We start from the raw sequence: 17,005 nt of genomic DNA on the forward strand, positions 1-17,005 counted from the left end.
CTAGACTAGTGGCTATAGGCACATGGCATAGCCCTTCTTTATGTAACAAGATTCCTCAGTGTTTGGGTAAAGTCCAAATCCTAAAATGAGAAAGGGAAGTAAATTAGCCTGGAATAATGTTTTCTAATTCCAGTGTCACCAAGATGCCATCTCTCTAAATCAGCTTCTCTGATTTAGTGTTTTTCCCCAAACCAATTCATCCACCAAAAAAAGTTATTAGAAGTGGCTGGAGTTCCCTGATGGCTTAAGGAAATGTAAGAGCAATTGTCAGCTTTTTTTAAATATATTTTTATTACCTTTTTCATCTGTCTTAAAAAGAAATATGAAATCTGCATGCAACCTTCTAAATGTTTCAAACATTTAAATAGCATATGATAATTTAGCAGTACAGTACATTATACAGAAAGGTAATATAGGGAGACTTCCTATAGTATATTTACAAATGAAAAGGTAGTTTTGTTATTTTAAAAAGAGGAATGCACTGCTTAACATTGAAGTATTACATTCAAAATAATGAATATGTTGTAGTGTGACTAAAACTTGTATAGGTATTTATATGTTTGCCCTATCATATTTTTCATAAAAAGGTACCTTTTAAAGGTTTGGTTTTTTGTTGCTACAAATCTAGGAAATTATACACAATAGTCTCGAAGCTTAAAATGTCTCAGTACTGAAGCCACAAACTTTCTGTAAGAACTTCAGGTGGAAAAAAAGAAAATAAACATTTTCTTAGTAATAAAAATGACCTAGAAATGCTTTGTAATGCATGAAATGTTAAATGGGAGATATGGTACGCTTCACCTTGCAGCAAGACCTCAAGTCCATTAAAGAAGAGGTACAGAAGTGATGTTCGTACGCATTTGACGATGTGCTGAGGGACCTCACTTCTGCAGTTACAGCCACGACATTTCAGTGGCATCTTCCCCAGCAAACTCGTCTTCGGTCCCCGCTTTGCCTGACTATGGTGGAGGCTGCAAATGTGACAACCAACCACAGCACCGAAGCTTTCCCACTGCGAAAGGGTGAGGGACACGGCTGTATAACACCTTTACAAACGTTACTGTTTGTCTAATGAGCTTATAAAGCTCGATTGCAATCATAGTGAAGTATGAATGAATAACAATAAAAAAAAACCCCAAACCCAAAAAACCCAACCTCTTTAAAATGAAAAGCATGAGTTTTCCCAATCTCGGTACAGAGCAGATGGGTATGAAATCTGAAGTGCAACAGATGCTTGTGAAATCTGGAAGCCTTTTGCACATGGCTATAAAATGTAAAAACTGACCCTTGGTAAAAAGTGCTTTATAATAATATAGAATTTGTGTCTTATGTCTGTGAGAGAGAAATAATCTTCTGCAGAGCCCAGTCCTACGCCAGCCAAGGGAGTCTGCTCCATTCCTTATGCCGCTTCTCTTATTCTTCATAAACCCTAAAAGAAGAAAGCCAAGAGCAAGATGTTTAAACTATGAATGAAAAAACTGCCTTCCAAATAATAGTAATAAAAATGAATAATAATCAAATAATAAAACCCCCTACAAACAACAAAAACCCAGAAGCCAGATTTTTAGCCTTTGCTTAAGTAAATTGGAAAGTCAGTTATTGACTTCAGCAGTCACTGGATTGCTATCCATAAAGCACCTGGGAGGAGGGTGGGACTTCAACACTGCTGCATCTTGCGGGTGTGCGGGGAGTAACACGTTCTGCCGTGATTATTGGGATACGAAAGATGAAGAAATCCACATCTGCTAATACACTTTAACCACTGGAAAATCCCTATCTCGTATACAAATGTTGAAGTATATCATGAGCTGTACGTAAGTAATAAATTCACAGTACCTATTATGTTTGGAATAATATTATAGGCAGTATGATTTTTCTAGTTTACATCCTGAGAAGACCACCTGACAGGCTTGTTCGCTGAAAAATCCTTGGCTCTTTGGGGAGCGTGCATGAAAGCAGTCTTCCATGGCAAGGGGGAAAACTAGGGGCAATGCTGTTTTGGGGAAGAGATTAATGTTTGGACTATGTTTAAATGTAAATTCCATTTACATTGAAATTCCCTGGCTTTTCCTGGGGAGCAATTCAGTGGGTTTGGTACAGCTGGCACTGGAGGCACTGACAAATGGTTTATTTATTATGAGGACTTGGTTTAAATCAGGCTTTTTATGTCTGAAATAATCACTTGATGCTTCTTCAGCTGCAGTTCGGCTCGGCTGCCCTGCTTGCCCGGTTAGCAGTGTTGGGGACCTGCTGGGTGGGATGCAGGGGTGACATGCCACAGTGGATGCCAGCGCTGGGCAAGGCAAAGCAAGGTAAAGCACTGAGGGTTGTGCTGCATCCTTTCTGCACGCCCCAGGCTGGCAGCCAAAGCTGTCCCCCTCTCCCTGGCAGCAGGGACAGTCCCCGTCCCTTGGCTGGACTGCGGGGAAGCCTCGAGCTGACCCTTATTTTGGGCTATGGAGGAGACTGCGGGCAGCACTGTTATCTGGAGGCAGGAGCTGGTCAGCAGCACATGGACCCTGGCCCTCACAGCCTTGCACGGGGCATCCCTCCTCTTGGTCCGCTCGGGGGAACCCTGCACGTTGCCTAAGTGCACAAGCCTGGGGCTGAGCATCCTTCGTCATCTTAGTGATGGCCTTATTTTAAAAAAAAAAAAAAAAAACAAAAAAAAAAAAACCAAAAAGAGGGGAAGAGTGTAAATATGCGGTTATGCAACAGCAGGGCTTCCCTGCGTGCTCTGTTTATGGAGCAGCCGCAGGGAGCTGGCAGGGAGTCAAGGGAGCCGGCCGAGGGGCTCAGCACCCACCAGTGCTTGCAGTGGCACCCCGTGGCTGTGCCGGAGCTCGCTGGTACCCTTGGACCTGCTGAGAGATGGGGCTTGCTGCTCGCTGGCCTCGTCTGAGCTCAGTTTTAGGGAGTAAATTTCCCATCGGTTGAGGAGGATCAGGGTTTGGTGGGACTGTACTGCGTGGGGAGGCTCTTTCTTTGCCATAGCTGGAGTTGGGCAGCTCCCCATAATTATGGATAGGGACATCGCCACTGACCATCAACCATCAGGAGTTCATGTTTCTTGCTCCCTCTCTTCTACCTATGATTGACGGCTTGCAAAAAAAGTTATCCTCTTTGCAAGGGAGAAGGTGGCAGAGATTCTTACCAGCGAGTTACTGTTTTTCTGGGAATGATACACTAGTCAAAATTGGCAAATATCTGCATCGTCAGATACTGATGGTTTTGAGGTGGTGTGATTAAAGTGTGTGACAGGGCACTCTCTTCCCAGCTCTGCTGACTGCTTTCCTTGTGACCGTGTGAAAGTAATTTAGATTTCATCTTGGCTTTTTACCCGTAGAAGGGAGGTGAGTGTATGTAAACAACTAAGAACATCAGCTGATGAATAGTTTAACAGAAAATAATTACTATTTCTAGTTGGAACAGCCTAATCCTAAAATAGAAGTGTGGACTGCCTGTGGCAGGAAAGAAATAAATCAAGAACATCCATTTATAACTGTAATTTTGGTAATGAAATACATCCTCCGTGCTGGATAGAGCATTTGCAGTGTGTGCATTTTCCTGGTCTCTCTCTGTCTGAACACTGCTGATTGCCCAACTTGCCACCAAGATTTCCCCCCCCGATTGAGCACATTCATACGTACCTGCCTTTCTCCTTCCATACTCGGTACCACTTCAGCAGCCTCACTGTGTTTTGGCGTTTGGGGTTTAAGCAGTGCTGCTGCTCCCCCCTCACCCGCGTCCACAGCGTCACGCTGCAAGGCAAGCGAGCACGGGTTACGGCAGTCGGGGGAAATGCCGGTCCTCTGCTCCAACCCCAGGTAAATGCCAAAACCGGTCGGGGGCTCTCACCCAGGCAGGCAGTGGAAGGGTTTTCATGCTCTGTGTTTTAGGGCAGATATTTGAGTTTATTGTAATAATATTAGAGCAGATCTTCAGCTGTTATCAATCAGTGCAGTGCGGTATTGTCCACAGAATTATACTAGGTTGTACCAGATGAAGACTTACCCACTGCTTTTAATCAGTGGGTTTGCTCTGCCTGTCTGGTAGATATTTTCTTTTGAGCTTAATAGCTGATGTAATTAGGGTTCATTCAGGCAACCACAAGGTCTTTGCATGAGGACATGGTACCCTTACACTCAGCAAGGCTGCATCCAAGAGAAAAGATCAGACGTGGTTCATTGGTTATTTTTGTTTCCCTGTTTTTTTTTTTTTAATTTTTTTTTTAAAGTCAGCAATATCTTAAATACTTGCACATGGCAGGGTGCCTGTGTGCCCAACAGACTAGCTCTGAGCCCCAGGCAGGCAGTCCTGGGGGCTTCAGCCTCCTCTGATCACAGGCTCATCCCTCTCTCCTTGCCAGCAGCAGCAGCTTGGTGTCCCCTTATTGTCAGGACAAGATGCACTGGGAGGCAAAACAAGGCAAAAGTCTTCCCACCGTTTTAGGTTTCCTCCCGGAGGACTTAGTGAAGCCATCACCGGTTGCTCTGCCACAACCGAGGTGACACGAGGGACCTGGAGCTGCTTCCCAAGAGGATAGCTTTCCAGAAACGTCAAGACTGCTATCACTTCTCAGGGCTCAAAATCAAGCAGTTTTCTGTTTTTGTCATTAATTTTATGATTAAAAAAAAAAAAACAACACAATTTTTATTGGAATTATTCATTTTTTGGAAATACCATCCATAACAGGGAAACACAGTATTTGGTTTAACTAAAATACTATAAAAATTATAATTATTTAAACACTGCTAGAGAGTAAAATGATGGCAGAAAACCAGAAATACCTGTGCATACTAGTGGGCTTCTTTTATGGTTTCGTTCAGAAAGGAGCTGTTTATCTTCTAACACAAGAAAAAGTGCCTTGCAGACTTTCCCAGCTCACCCACCCGGTGCAGAGGGGATGTGCCCGACAAAGTGAAACGCTGCATGTCGCCTGCCTGAGCTCAGCTAAGGGTCTCGCCACGTTTCCCATTTGAAGGTTATACAAGGTGTTCAGATAGTTCTTCCCATTCAATTAACCTTCTTCCCTGCTCCCCTTTCTGCTCCACTTCCATCAGGTGTAAGCTAAAGTCACAAAAAGATAAGGTGTAATTTTCAGGTTGTTTTCTGGGAGGATGTGGCCCTTTCCCCAATGCGTGGGAAAGTGGTGGGAGGCCTCCAGGAGCTTCTGTGGCTGCAGGCATCAGAAAGGGAAGGGTGACTGCTAAAATCTATGGACTATCTCTGTTCTAAGGGTGTTCTCAGCCAACCCCTCTGGAGATCAGTACCTACATGAGAAGAGGAGTTTTCCTGTAGCTTTGAACGGGAGTGAAACCAAACCTTCACTGAAGGCACAAGGCATGCAAGTTTTAAGGGACTTGAGATCGGTGCAAAGCTGCTCCATCCAGGAGCCACGTTCTCGGCTGTGCTGTCTGTGCTGGCTGATGCCAGACCTTGGCTTGGGTTTCTCTTCTGACAGACTATAGAGGGTATTTCCAGAAGGTGATGGACAAGCTGAATCACAGGAGGAGAGGAACAGGAGTGCCTCTGAAAAGCAGCAAGCCCTACACTTGCACCAGAAGCAGTGAAGGGCAGTTCTGGATTTACTACAGCCTGCTGTCTGAGGAGGACGACATGCATGGTTTGCTTCTCAGGTGAACTTGGTCTTTTCTCAGACTGAGATGCATTGCTTTGACATCACATGTAGGTTTTCTGCTTTGATGTTGGAGGCTGGACAGCAGAGGAGACGTTCCCAAGGCAGCCCCATGGTCCTCTGCGGTTCCCGCTCAGTCTCTGATGCTGTGGGCACAGGGTTGGGTGGCAGCATTTTTGGGCACCCTGAGCTGACCTGGGCCTGCTCTTGGGGATGCTGGTCCAGCAGACGTAAGGGGACGTGCCTAAGAAGAGGTGCTGTGGGAGCCGATACCCCAAGTCAGGAGTTGTCTGGATGGGCTGCAAGAAGAGGTTGAGAGGGCTGGAGAAGGGACTGAAGCCCAGAACTTACACCTCTGGTGGGATCCCTCCAGCGGGGTTTGGGACATGAGCTCACTCCAGGGGTGTGTGCTGAGCTGCCCCTTAGCTTGGTGGCTGGAGCCTTCACCCATGGTGTCTGAGGGTCCCTGTCCCAAAATCCTCCCCAGTATGTCCAGTCTCCAGGGCTGCGACGAGCACCCTTGGGTCAGTCTGTGACCCCCAGCGCCTCGTGCCCCCACGTATCTCATCTGCAGGGGTGGTGGGGCTGCACCTCTGCTTACAAATACCCTGTCCCCAGGACCACAAAGGTCCTGGCTCTGGTCCTTTCATCCCAAGCCAGTGTGGGGACTGCCATCCACCTCGGCTGTCCCTCGAGAAAGGCTCCCAGCAGCGCCTGTTTCTCATCAGCTGCTCTCATCCCAACACATCCCCCCCTTTGGGATGGGGCAATACGTGGAGGGGGGTTGGATCCTTTCAGGCAGAAAGAGTTAAACCTTCCTCCTATCTTCTGCTGCTTTTCCTCATTCCGGGAGACAGATGCACGCACAATTACTGCTAGATGTACCATGAATCTTGATAGGTTTTGACTAGGCTGAGGACTCGGGTTAGCTGCCTCTTACCCTGTTCCACAGCTCTGCTGGGGGGGTTATGGCCAAAGACAAATTCCTTCCTGAACTGCACCCCCATACCTACTTCTTCTCTGCCAAACATTTATATCATGTTTCTGCTAGATGAAAAGATACGAGAGCTTTTGAGGAGGGCAGGAGGGGACCCAGCTTCGACAACTCACTTTAGATGATCACCGCAGCAACAAAAACTCAGTTGCAGGAATTTAGCTCTTCTGTGCCTTGTCCAGAGACTCCCGGATCAATTGGTTCTCAGAATATTAATTTCAGTTTGCTTTCAGCACTGACTTCAGACTGCATGAGGGTAGCTGGAAAGGCAGCAACGGCAGCGTGTTAGCCCTGCCTGCCCCGCAGGCAGCAGCGGCGATGGGAGAGACAGCTCTGTCCCCGCAGCCGCTGCAAACCCCGGGCAACCCTGCGGGCTTGAACAGCATTGCTCGGCATCTGCATAGCTATCCAGCTGGGAAAGCAACCGCTCATGCACGGCTTCCAGCTTTCCTGACTTTCTGATTGCAAGTGAAATGTTGCATTAATGAGATTTATTTTATACCCCCCCGGCCACCAGCTGCTTTCAGGCAAGCACCTGGAGTGGGATGCAAAGAGTTAGTGCTCCCCTACACCATCCTTTTGCTACTGAAAGGTCAAAGCAAACGAAGTAAAGCTGCAAGGAACTGATTCAGGCAGTGATGCTCTGCAAGCATTTTTCTGTTCAGGTCACCGTCAGCTGATTTGGGCTTCAAAGAGGTGGGTCTGGTGTTCCCTGAGCTAAGCGTTGCTCACAGTCATGCTGGTGTAAATCTGGAGGAAGCCTAAGGAAGCTTGGCTCCTCATTCCTCCTCCATACGCCCTCTGATGAGTCTGGCGAGCCATTTCTGCGTGGGCAGGATCAGGCTCCCGTAGTATCTCCTTGTTTGTGCCAGTCAGATGGGCAGGATTTGGCCCCATGGGCATTACAGAGCGCCGGAGGTGGTACGTGGCTGGGCAGGACAGGACTCGGATCCTGCTGTTAAAGCACCTTTCTAAGATTAAGCGAATGGCAAACGCTCAGGGAGGGAGCACAAACCCTGGAGTAAATCAGTCTTTAGCGTTCTGGGGTGGAGCTGCTCTTGGGACCCTTTTTTCCCCCCTCTCAGGTGGCAGAGGGACTCGGTGCAGTCGTCTTGGCTAATCTGCCCTTCTGGTTGTTATCCAGCCCCACGTGCTGGTTGGATGGTGTTTTGTTGGGGGATCTTAAGATATCCAAAACAGGACAGAAAAAAACCACAAACCACCCATATTTAAAATCTAAAAAACACCCCTCCTTTTGAGCAGTCACCAGAGATGTCAAAAACCCCTGTACCTGCCTCGGTTCGGTCAGTCACTGCATCATTGTGAGATGCCATGGCAGCATTGGTCACGGCTTGCAGTGAGACGGGGAGGAAAGCGTTTTCTTACGTGCTAGGTAATCCCATCGAATGCAAGGGGATGGCTCTGGTGCAACGCAGGCGAAAATCTGACTCTGGTTGGGATAACTCTTCCTTGCAGAAACCACCACGGACCAAACTCTGCCCGTGTTCTTACTCTGCACGCCCCAAATAACTTGAGTAAATAGTTCTGGATTTTACATCAGGCAGTTTGCAGTAAGATTCGTCCCTATCTTCACTTGCAATAATGATTACCTTTTATCGCTACCTGTTCTGTAAATATTTCTTTGAGCAAAAAAATTATGTCGAAAAATGATACCTAGGTTTTTGGTCAGAATTGCACATTTTATTGCATCTGATGCAGCAAATACCTATTCCCAGAAATTAGCATGCCAGAGCATGAAAAAACAAAGAACAAAGAAGGAATTTGCAGTATAAGGTAAAGCAATTCAACTGATAGGGGAAAAAAAGCAATAAATGAAGGAAAACTTACATAATCATCTCTTCCACGCAAAACGGGTACCTCGGTTTTATTTCCAGCTTCCGTACATTAGAAAATCTTATTTTAGGACCTTTTCTTGAACATTTGCACTTTACGCCTACAAGAGAAAGCATTTTCTCATGTGCCTGCAAAGCCTCCTGCATACCAAGCGTCCCTGCCCCGCCAGCCTATGTGTGCACACAAACTTCACTTCGGTCTTTCAAGCCTCAGTGGGAAAAGCTGAATTTTGTAATGCTGTTGAGCTTAAAAAGAGTAATATTTTCTTTGCTGTATCCCAGGAAAAGGTAGTGACTCTCTGAGAAATATGTTTTAGAGCACTATGTATGTTCTGAGGCTTAGTAAATATGAGAGCTTTTTAAAGTGCACCTGCTGTGATTAAATGTAATTATATTTAACAAAAGGAAATGAAAGAGTCAGAACTCGCTTTAAACTGAGCAAGCAAAAGCACACCTCAGCTACTTTCTCATTCACTCGCGTCTCTCTTGGACTTTGTAGAACTTTTGGTCATTTCTCCTTGCACGGATGCTGTGGTGCATTTGCAGCCAGACAAAAGCTTTAACCATATTTTTGTGCACAGCAGAAAATGCACGCTGGCACACTCGGTGGCATTCGTGCTATTGCATCAAATCCAGCTCTGCTCTATTTTCCCTGTGAAAACCACCCTCAGTTTCGAAGGAGATGTTTGAGCTATATTCCTGAATAACGGGGAACACGGCGTGATCTCCCACACTGTGAGTGGGGGCTATTTGGCTTGCAGTGAAGACACAATTTTGTTGCATGTGTTTTACCTCTACTTCCACCTTTAAATAACTCGCAGCTACCTTACCCCACAGATACAATACATCACTTTTCCCAACATGCAGGGGACAGCTAAATCCAACTCAAGGCTATCAAGAGGCAAATAAAAATTACTGGAAAAGCAACCCCCTGGAAAAGAGGTTTACACGGGAATAAGCAGAATAAACCAACTTACCTTCTGCGCTGGCTAGGCACATCGCGATGAACAGCAGAAGCAAAGCTGCTGTCAGGAGCTTCATGGTGAGGCAGCAGGTACCTAAAGAGACGCCGGGGATCTTAATGTGTTTGCTCGCTTCGGCTTCGCCCCCCAGATCCCCCCGTTCCCGGGGCTGGATGTCGCCAGGGAGAGGACAGCAGAGACCGGCTCCCGGCGGTGCTGCTGCCTGCGCTCTGCCTGCGCTCTGCCTGCGCTCTGCCTGCGCTCTGCCTGCGCTCTGCCTGCGCTCTGCCTGCGCTCTGCCTGCGCTCTGCCTGCGCTCTGCCGCTTCCCTCCCCTTCTCGTCTTTTAAAACAGCTCCCGCTGCCCTTGCTCCCGGCTCATTAATATGCAGAACAACTCCACGGCTCCCTCCGCTTCCTCAGCCCCGGCGGGGAGGGAGGGGACCGGCACCCCGCGGCCGCTCCTGCCCCGGGGGACCCCCCCCACACCCCGCCCCGAGCATCCCGGGGGTGGGAACGCAGGCGATGGGGCGGCTGCTCCTGCCCAGCTGGGATGTTTCTCACCAGGAGGAGGTTTGCTGGGGAGGGGTATTTGTCTGAATGGAGCTGCTAGGTGGAGAAAAAAACCCCGCTGTGAGCGCTCCAGGGAAGCCCATGCTCTGCAGAAATTCCCATGCACCTTGGAAAGAAGATTTGGAGAAGTCTCACCTGGGGAGGGGTGTCACCTGTTGACTTTAATGTTATTTTCTAGCTTTAACAGGCTTCCAAATCTAAAGGAAATCTTAGTGAATTAAATGGGAAAAAAAATATATTCCGAAGCGCATTGTTAGGTGGGTTTAGCGTGTGGAATGTTTCAGGAAATAAGATCAATTTTGGGTTGCTTTAATGAACACTCCAATGTTCTGCTCTGTGAAGAACAGAGTAGCAACACGCAGGAACCTCATGGAAGTAAATACATGTTCCCTCTTCCTTGTAGAGTCTGTTTCTGATTTCAGCAACAGCTAAAATAGCATCTTTAAAATCCAGATTCCAGATTTTTGCCTGGGTAACTGAAATGGGTGAAGATCAGTCGGGTCTCTAATCTCCTTCGTAGTAATGTATTCAAAACATATTGCAGATAAATGCCTCTGCTGATCCCCGGTTCATCTCTGCCCCTCTCCCAACATACCACTGCCCACGCTCCCCGCTCGCACACCCATCCACGTTATTAAAACCGACCGAAACCAGCCATCCTGCCAGTTCAGGCAGTGCTTGGGAAGGACACGCCACACACTCCCAGCTCTGCTTGCATTTTAAGTTTCCCACATGGCTTCATTCCTGCCGGCTCCCATTGGCAGCAGCCATCCCCGCTGCGTTCCCGGCCTGGGTGTTGGCAGGCTGCGAGTACAGCCCTACCACACACAGCCTGCACGTTGCGCACAGGCAGCGCAGGCAGCTGCCTTGTTCCTGGCCCTGGGTTTCATGCGAGACGTGCCGACACGCCGGGAACAGCTTGCCTCCGTTGCCGGCTCGTCGCTGCCCTGCATGGGATGGGGGAGCAGGGGTGGGCGGCTGACGTGGCAGGGAGCTTTTGGGGTGAAAGACCCGTTCCTGGGCAGGTTTGTGCGGCTGCTACTGGTGCAATGGGGTGGGGGGGATGGTGTGATAGTTTTTGTTATGCTTTGGGCATTCGCACTGCACAACTCCTGTCATTGCACCCTGCTAGGGATGTTTTGGGGTGTGTGTTATTAAATGCCAACAGGACTAAAGAGAGAGGTTTGTTCCACAGCCTGGTGATAAAAACGCATACCTGAGGCATGGCAGATCTCGGTTTAAACCTTTGAAATAAATTGTCGTTATCCAATTCCTTACGTAAGGAAGAAAACTGCAGGAGAGTACAAAAGGCTCATTTCAGAGTCACTATCGGCTGGGTGGCGAGGACGCTTGCTGGGCACCGGGGAGAGTTGGCTTAAACCGATCCACATCCCATCCGGGGCTGTAATCCTGCCCTGCGCAGCTCGGGGTGATTCCCTCCGTGCAGCCTCCTCCCCGCCACGCACGGGAACAGTCTCGGGGGAAACTGTGGGAAGGGAAAGCCATTTTCCCTCCCCCTCTGCTAATAGAAATGTGGGTGCAGCTCTAGCTGACAGCAATTTGAACTTCCCCCAAACCAGGAAACTCGTGTACAGGCTGGGGAAAAACTGAAGGAAATTCTCAAGCTTTCCAAAAGCGAATCCCCTCTTCTTGTATGACTCTTATTTGTGTTGAAAGACCCAAGCTTGTTAGCTATTGAATAAGCAAAGGGCTGCTTTAATTCCAATTTACATGTAGAAATGGATGTATTTGAGGTGTGTGTGTAAATACGGTAACTGCTCACTCCGTGCCCGAGCAGTTCGGTGTCTTTATGCCAAGCGCTTGCTTTGATTGTAATTATTTCTGAGAGCTCAAAGGTGTCTCTTGCCTGGTGTGACAGATTTTGGTGGCCATGTACAGCTGTCTCTGACACCTGCTCTATCTCAAAATGGTGATCACAGAAGAGGAAGAAGTTTTAGCAAAGGATTTGAGGGGAAGGAAACGTAGATGGAATTCACCACAGTCTGCCCCAAAAGAAACCCTGATAATCCAGATATATTTTCTGTGTGCAAGCATATGCGGAGCGGCTCAGCATACGCTGGTGCTTCGTGTGCCTGTGGTATCTCCAGCAGATCTGCTAAGCCTCCGCAAACGTGTTTCGGCAAGCAGCCGGCGTTTCACGCGGCAGGGGAGGGCTGTGCCAGGCAAGCCGCGGGATGAGCGCCGGTCGAAGCATCCATTTGAGCCCTCAGAAAGCCGCCCGATTGCATGGTAAACTAATCGGGGCTTGGGTTCCACCCCCCACAAAAGGAGTGTTTCAGACCAGGCGCAGTCATCAAGGTCTAGCTGTTGTCCTCAGCTCTGCAGGTGGGACGTGCCCAGAGAGCCGTGCCCGTCCCCGAGGGAGCATGACCATACCTGTGCACAGAGCGTGCCACCCGCTTTGTCCGGCTAATTAGAGGGGCATTGTCGCTGGTGAAAGGTCTGTCATTACATCTCGTTAACTATTCTTTTCAGGTCTCTGCCCCAGCATAAGGCTCCCTGGCAAACCAAGGGTGAAGCCTGGCTTTGCCTCTGAGGGTAAGACCTGGTGGGACCAGCGGTGATTTGCCACCCCCAGGAGGGTGGTTTGCAGCATGGAGGATGGGGATGGGTGGTTGTCTCCTCCTAGAATAAGAAAGAAGAGTTTTAGCAACAGGATTATCATTCGAAGCAAAATCTTCACCATTTTTGGCCACCTGGAAGTAGAAATCTTTCATGCTGAGCAGAACATGTAGCTGAGCTGGAGCATTTGCACTCCAAGACATGGAGACAAACCCCAGCCACACGCTGCCATCCCCGAGGCCTTTCGAAGCAGGAGCTATAGGAACAGAGCGGCTGATCCCAAAAATAAACAGTGTCAGCGTGAAAATGGGAGGGCTCCAGACGAGCCCTTGTGTCTGTCAGTGCAAGGGCTTTTGTGTCTTTGTGCTGAAAAAAGATTTGGAGGGGGTCTGTGCCCCGACTCACCCTTGGGTGAGGCTTTTCTTCCCACTGATGCACACAACATCCTGACCTACCAGACAGAGAGGGCCCCTTAAATATTTCTCTGCATCCCAGGGACAAGAAGCTATACTATTATAATTGTTACCATTATTAGAAATATTTCAGTATTTCTGGTTTCAGTTATGCTGGTTATTTTGAGTGCAGAGTGAGCTACAATTTGGATTAAGTGTCCTTCAAAATGTCATAGCTTTTCATACAGGGAAGATGAAGATGCCAGTCATGGTGAGAAATCTTTGTAAAAAGGCCATGAATCTGAAGCTACTTATTGCTGTTGAAGCAAACTGATGTGAATGGCTAATCCGAGTTTAACGTATAAGAATATCCCAATCACCCTGTCGAGGAGAAGATTAAGCATTTGAAGTGATGTGACATAATCCCTGCATATCGTGCCAGGAATCTGGTAGAGGAATTAGACTTAAATGCTCACTAGAAAATTCAGCGTTAAGGTGGAGGTGCACAGATGCGACGTATGTTGTATGTATCTTCTTTTTCTTGGGTGCTACACTTCAGTTTTTATGCCTTTTTGGTGTTGTAACCGTTTTGTGTTCAGCACCAGATGCAATGCGTTATATGGGAGAGATGGTGTGAGCCTCCTGCAGTGCGCGGGCCCTCGCAACAGGGCAAATATAAAACTCAATCCCAGGCTTGAAGTGAGGGGAGAATTGCTTCAGATTTCGGGAGGGTGTTGCAAGCCTGCTCCCGCGGTGCTGTCCTTACTCAGCAGAGGATGTGCTACAGGCTGTGGTCAAGTCCGCGTTTTCACCTTTAGCTCTAAATGGCCTTTTCCTTCCCTCAATAGCCCTGAACAGTAGTTGTGTCATCCTTGCATGTGTTTGTCTATCGTAAGTTGAAAGTCAAAGCTTTGGATTTCATCTTTGGTCTCTGGAAACATGAAACACATTTCAGGGAAAACAGCTGTGTTCCCTTCTGTGGAGTTTCACAACGGATGAATTCTGCAAAATAAGGCTTGTATTGTTGTTGCAGTCACTGCTTTCTTTTGATATTTTCTTTTTATTTTTATTTCCATGATGAGATTAAATTCTAGACGCTGCTCCTTCTCTTGGGAATAGTTTTAAGGCAGCTCTCTCCATAGACCTAAATTATTCACCAAGAAGGATTTTTTGCTGAGATGAGAACGAGTAGGTCGGATCCGGGACTGTTGTCAGGGCTTGGAGCTCTTTGAAGCTCTTCGTCATGAATCATTAAAAAGGGCTGCAATAACATGGCAAAACGAAGAACTGACTCTTTGTGTGGGTGATCTGAGAATCACCTTTAGATATGCACAAAAGGATTAATCCCGCCTGTGGTTTTTTACATTGAGAAAATAGTAAGTTGTGTTTAATTTCCTACTGACTCATTTCCTTGCGTGCTACAACTCACCATTGGTTTTCCCGTGCAAGTACAGTTTACACTTTATACAATTTTCTTAATAGGCATCTAAGCTGAGAACGGTTGTAGGTATTTATTTTCCACTTAATCATGCCGTGAGTTGGATGGCTTTTTTGCTATCCACCCCGACGCTTGCTATAGTGTAGAGGGAATAATGCGAAGGCAAGAAAGGCGATTTGTTTGATCTGACTCACTCACGTTCCTGATGGTGCCAGCCAAAGCCCTGAGACGTCTCCGTGGTGGTGGGTGGGGTGAGAGCTCCTCAGGACAGGATGGGGTCCTGCCCTTGTTGTGTTCCCCCTTTCCTGATTGTTTTTTAATCCTTGGTCTTGACCTGAGAGGATGCTGCGTTACTCCCCAGACGTACAGTTGGAATGTTACACCTGAACAACACAAGGGCAATTGGATGGAAAACCTTTCTTATTGCCCCAGGATTGGAAACAAATTGTGCCATCCTGATTTGCTCATCACATCTCTTTTTGTGGGGGGGTAGTTTTGGTTAATGTGTGGGTGCCAGTTTTTCAGATGAAAGGCTTTTGGGATAGAATAGGGTGTTACTCTACGTAATAAACTACAGGCAGCCTCTCCCTGCGCTATTAATGCCACTTCTCTGATAAGAAGTGGCTCCACTGCCAACTCATCCACATTCAAAAGTCTGGGGAATCTGAAAAGCGAACCACAAGGTGTTTTATTTTTGCAAGAGAATAGGACCAAATGAGATCAGCACCCAAATAAGTTTCTAATCCGGTCCCAGGTGAGCTCTTACCGAGATGGAGGGCTGTGGCAGCAAGAACCACAAACATTCAGGCATGAGAAAATCCATTCCTGGCACTTCTCCTTTTCACAGCTCGGCAGAGCTGGGCATAATTTCAAACCCTTCCAGGGACAGCAGGAACGTGGTTCAGCATCTACCGCGGGGTCTCAGCACATCCACCTTCAGCACTGGTCCCCGCGGGGTGAGAGTGTGTTAGTAATGGTGGGATTTTTTCACATGCTGATTCTTCCCCCCCCCCCCCCCGCCTTGGGATAGAAAACATATGTAACGTCTTTAAAAATAACTGAAATGAATGACCTAACAATGCAGACTTTGAATATTTGGTGGAAGGTTAGTAGGCTGCAATCGATCATAAAATGATTTTTTTCTTCTGAGTAATAAATATGTTAATTATTTTGTCTACTCGGATAAAAACTTAATTACCATAGGACTTGAGGGGGGGACTTTATAGTTTTATGGTTGTTATTCCCAGTTTTCCTAAGAAAATCCGTTCATTCTGCAAATAAAACAACTGACATTTGTGCAAGTAAACCAAGCGACATCCCCGCTGGTGCAGCCCGAACCTGGCTGCGGTGAAGGCTCTTCTTCCTGCATCTTCCACCTCCCCCTGTCCGGAGGGCTCTGCAGCATCCCCTCCCCAATTTAAGTGGGCTCTGCACTTCTCCTGGCAGCGGTATAATGGGTAAGGACTGGGTGGAGAGTGCCTCATTGCTCTGAGCCCTTCTTGGGCTGGATTTGCCCACTTTCTGCAGGTTTTCGACCTGGTTGCGTGCTCAGGTGTGACTCCTCCATGTCACCCATGTCTCCTTCATGTGTGGTCTGGGTGGGCTGCAAAAAAGCCAGGCTAAGCACTCCACAGCCTAATTTGCCAGCAAATTAAGTCCATCAGTCCCTAAAAGCACGGTGGTTCGGCCAGGATTGTGGATGAGAATGGGGAGGGAAACAGCAAGTGCCACTGTGTAGCATCCCCCTCCTCTCTGCACCCCAGGTTACCCCCTCCTGCTTGGCCAGTGCTGAGGGTGCCTGCACCAAGAATAGCTAAAGTACAGAAAATTCATGCTCTGCTTTACTGCACTGTCATATCCCTGAGTAGGTAGATGTGAGCTTTTTATTTTTTTATTAATAATCCAAAAAATCACACAAGGATGACACATTGGTGTAGAAGCATTGTTTTTTGTTGCTGAAATTAAATGAGAAATCAGCTGGAGAACAAGACAGGGCTGATAAAATCCATAAATGCCAAATACAACGATGTCGTGGGGCTGTGCATCAGCAGCGGGACTGGGACAGGGACTGGCAAACTGGTGGTGCAGCCTCAGCTCTCTGCGAGCCGCCTTAGGTGTCTTCCCCAAATTCAGGGCTTTACCGCTTTCATTCTCAGGGACAAAAATATGTCCGGCTTCTGATTCTTTCCAAAGGCCTTTGGCAGCCTCTCCTGGCAGTTGGCTGTTTCTGAAAAGGCAGGCAGTTGTTGCTGAAGCGATTTGGAAGCAGAAGTGGTGCTCTGGAGCCCTAGTGCTGCAGGAGAGGGTTAGTGCCCGAGGTTGTCCCCGTTGCGGATGGGGCTAGCAGCTCAGTTTTGAAAGAAGCAGCTGGGAGGCTCGCGGGCATGCAGTACCCCTCTCTCCTGCCCTTCGTCCCCCGTGTCACAGCATCGCTCTGTCCCCAGGAAGATTTTTGGAGAAACCTGGTGTAATCAGACACAGCTGCCGCATCTTGGTCCCAACCTTCGACGCGTGACAGCCGCCCACTGGACAGCCTTGCTCCCCAAATGGGGCCAACGCAGCTAACCAAAGCC

General features: G+C 47.9%; 1 protein-coding gene across 1 annotated transcript; it reads right to left on the reverse strand.

Moving 5' to 3' along the window:
- Positions 1–268: 268 nt before the first annotated feature.
- Positions 269–9,938, reverse strand: CXCL14 (C-X-C motif chemokine ligand 14). The gene is made up of 4 exons (XM_075163917.1): positions 9,463–9,938; positions 8,481–8,586; positions 3,651–3,761; positions 269–1,429 (listed from the first exon to the last, which is right to left on the reverse strand). Exons 1-4 carry the CDS (start codon positions 9,524–9,526, stop codon positions 1,414–1,416), a joined length of 297 nt encoding a protein of 98 aa, XP_075020018.1. The 5' UTR covers positions 9,527–9,938; the 3' UTR covers positions 269–1,413.
- Positions 9,939–17,005: the final 7,067 nt, after the last annotated feature.

The sequence above is a fragment of the Calonectris borealis genome, chromosome 15 (assembly GCF_964195595.1).
Source record: "Calonectris borealis chromosome 15, bCalBor7.hap1.2, whole genome shotgun sequence".
Classification (NCBI taxonomy): Eukaryota; Metazoa; Chordata; class Aves; order Procellariiformes; family Procellariidae; genus Calonectris; species Calonectris borealis.

Coding starts and splice junctions, on each gene's coding strand:
- CXCL14 (XM_075163917.1), bottom strand. CDS start 9,526: ATGAAGCTCCTGACAGCAGCTTTGCTTCTGCTGTTCATCGCGATGTGC. Junction 8,587..9,462: donor GTGCCTAGCCAGCGCAGAAG/GTAAGTTGGTTT, acceptor TTTCTCTTGTAG/GCGTAAAGTGCAAATGTTCA. Junction 3,762..8,480: donor TGCGTGGAAGAGATGATTAT/GTAAGTTTTCCT, acceptor CTTGCCTTGCAG/CGTGACGCTGTGGACGCGGG.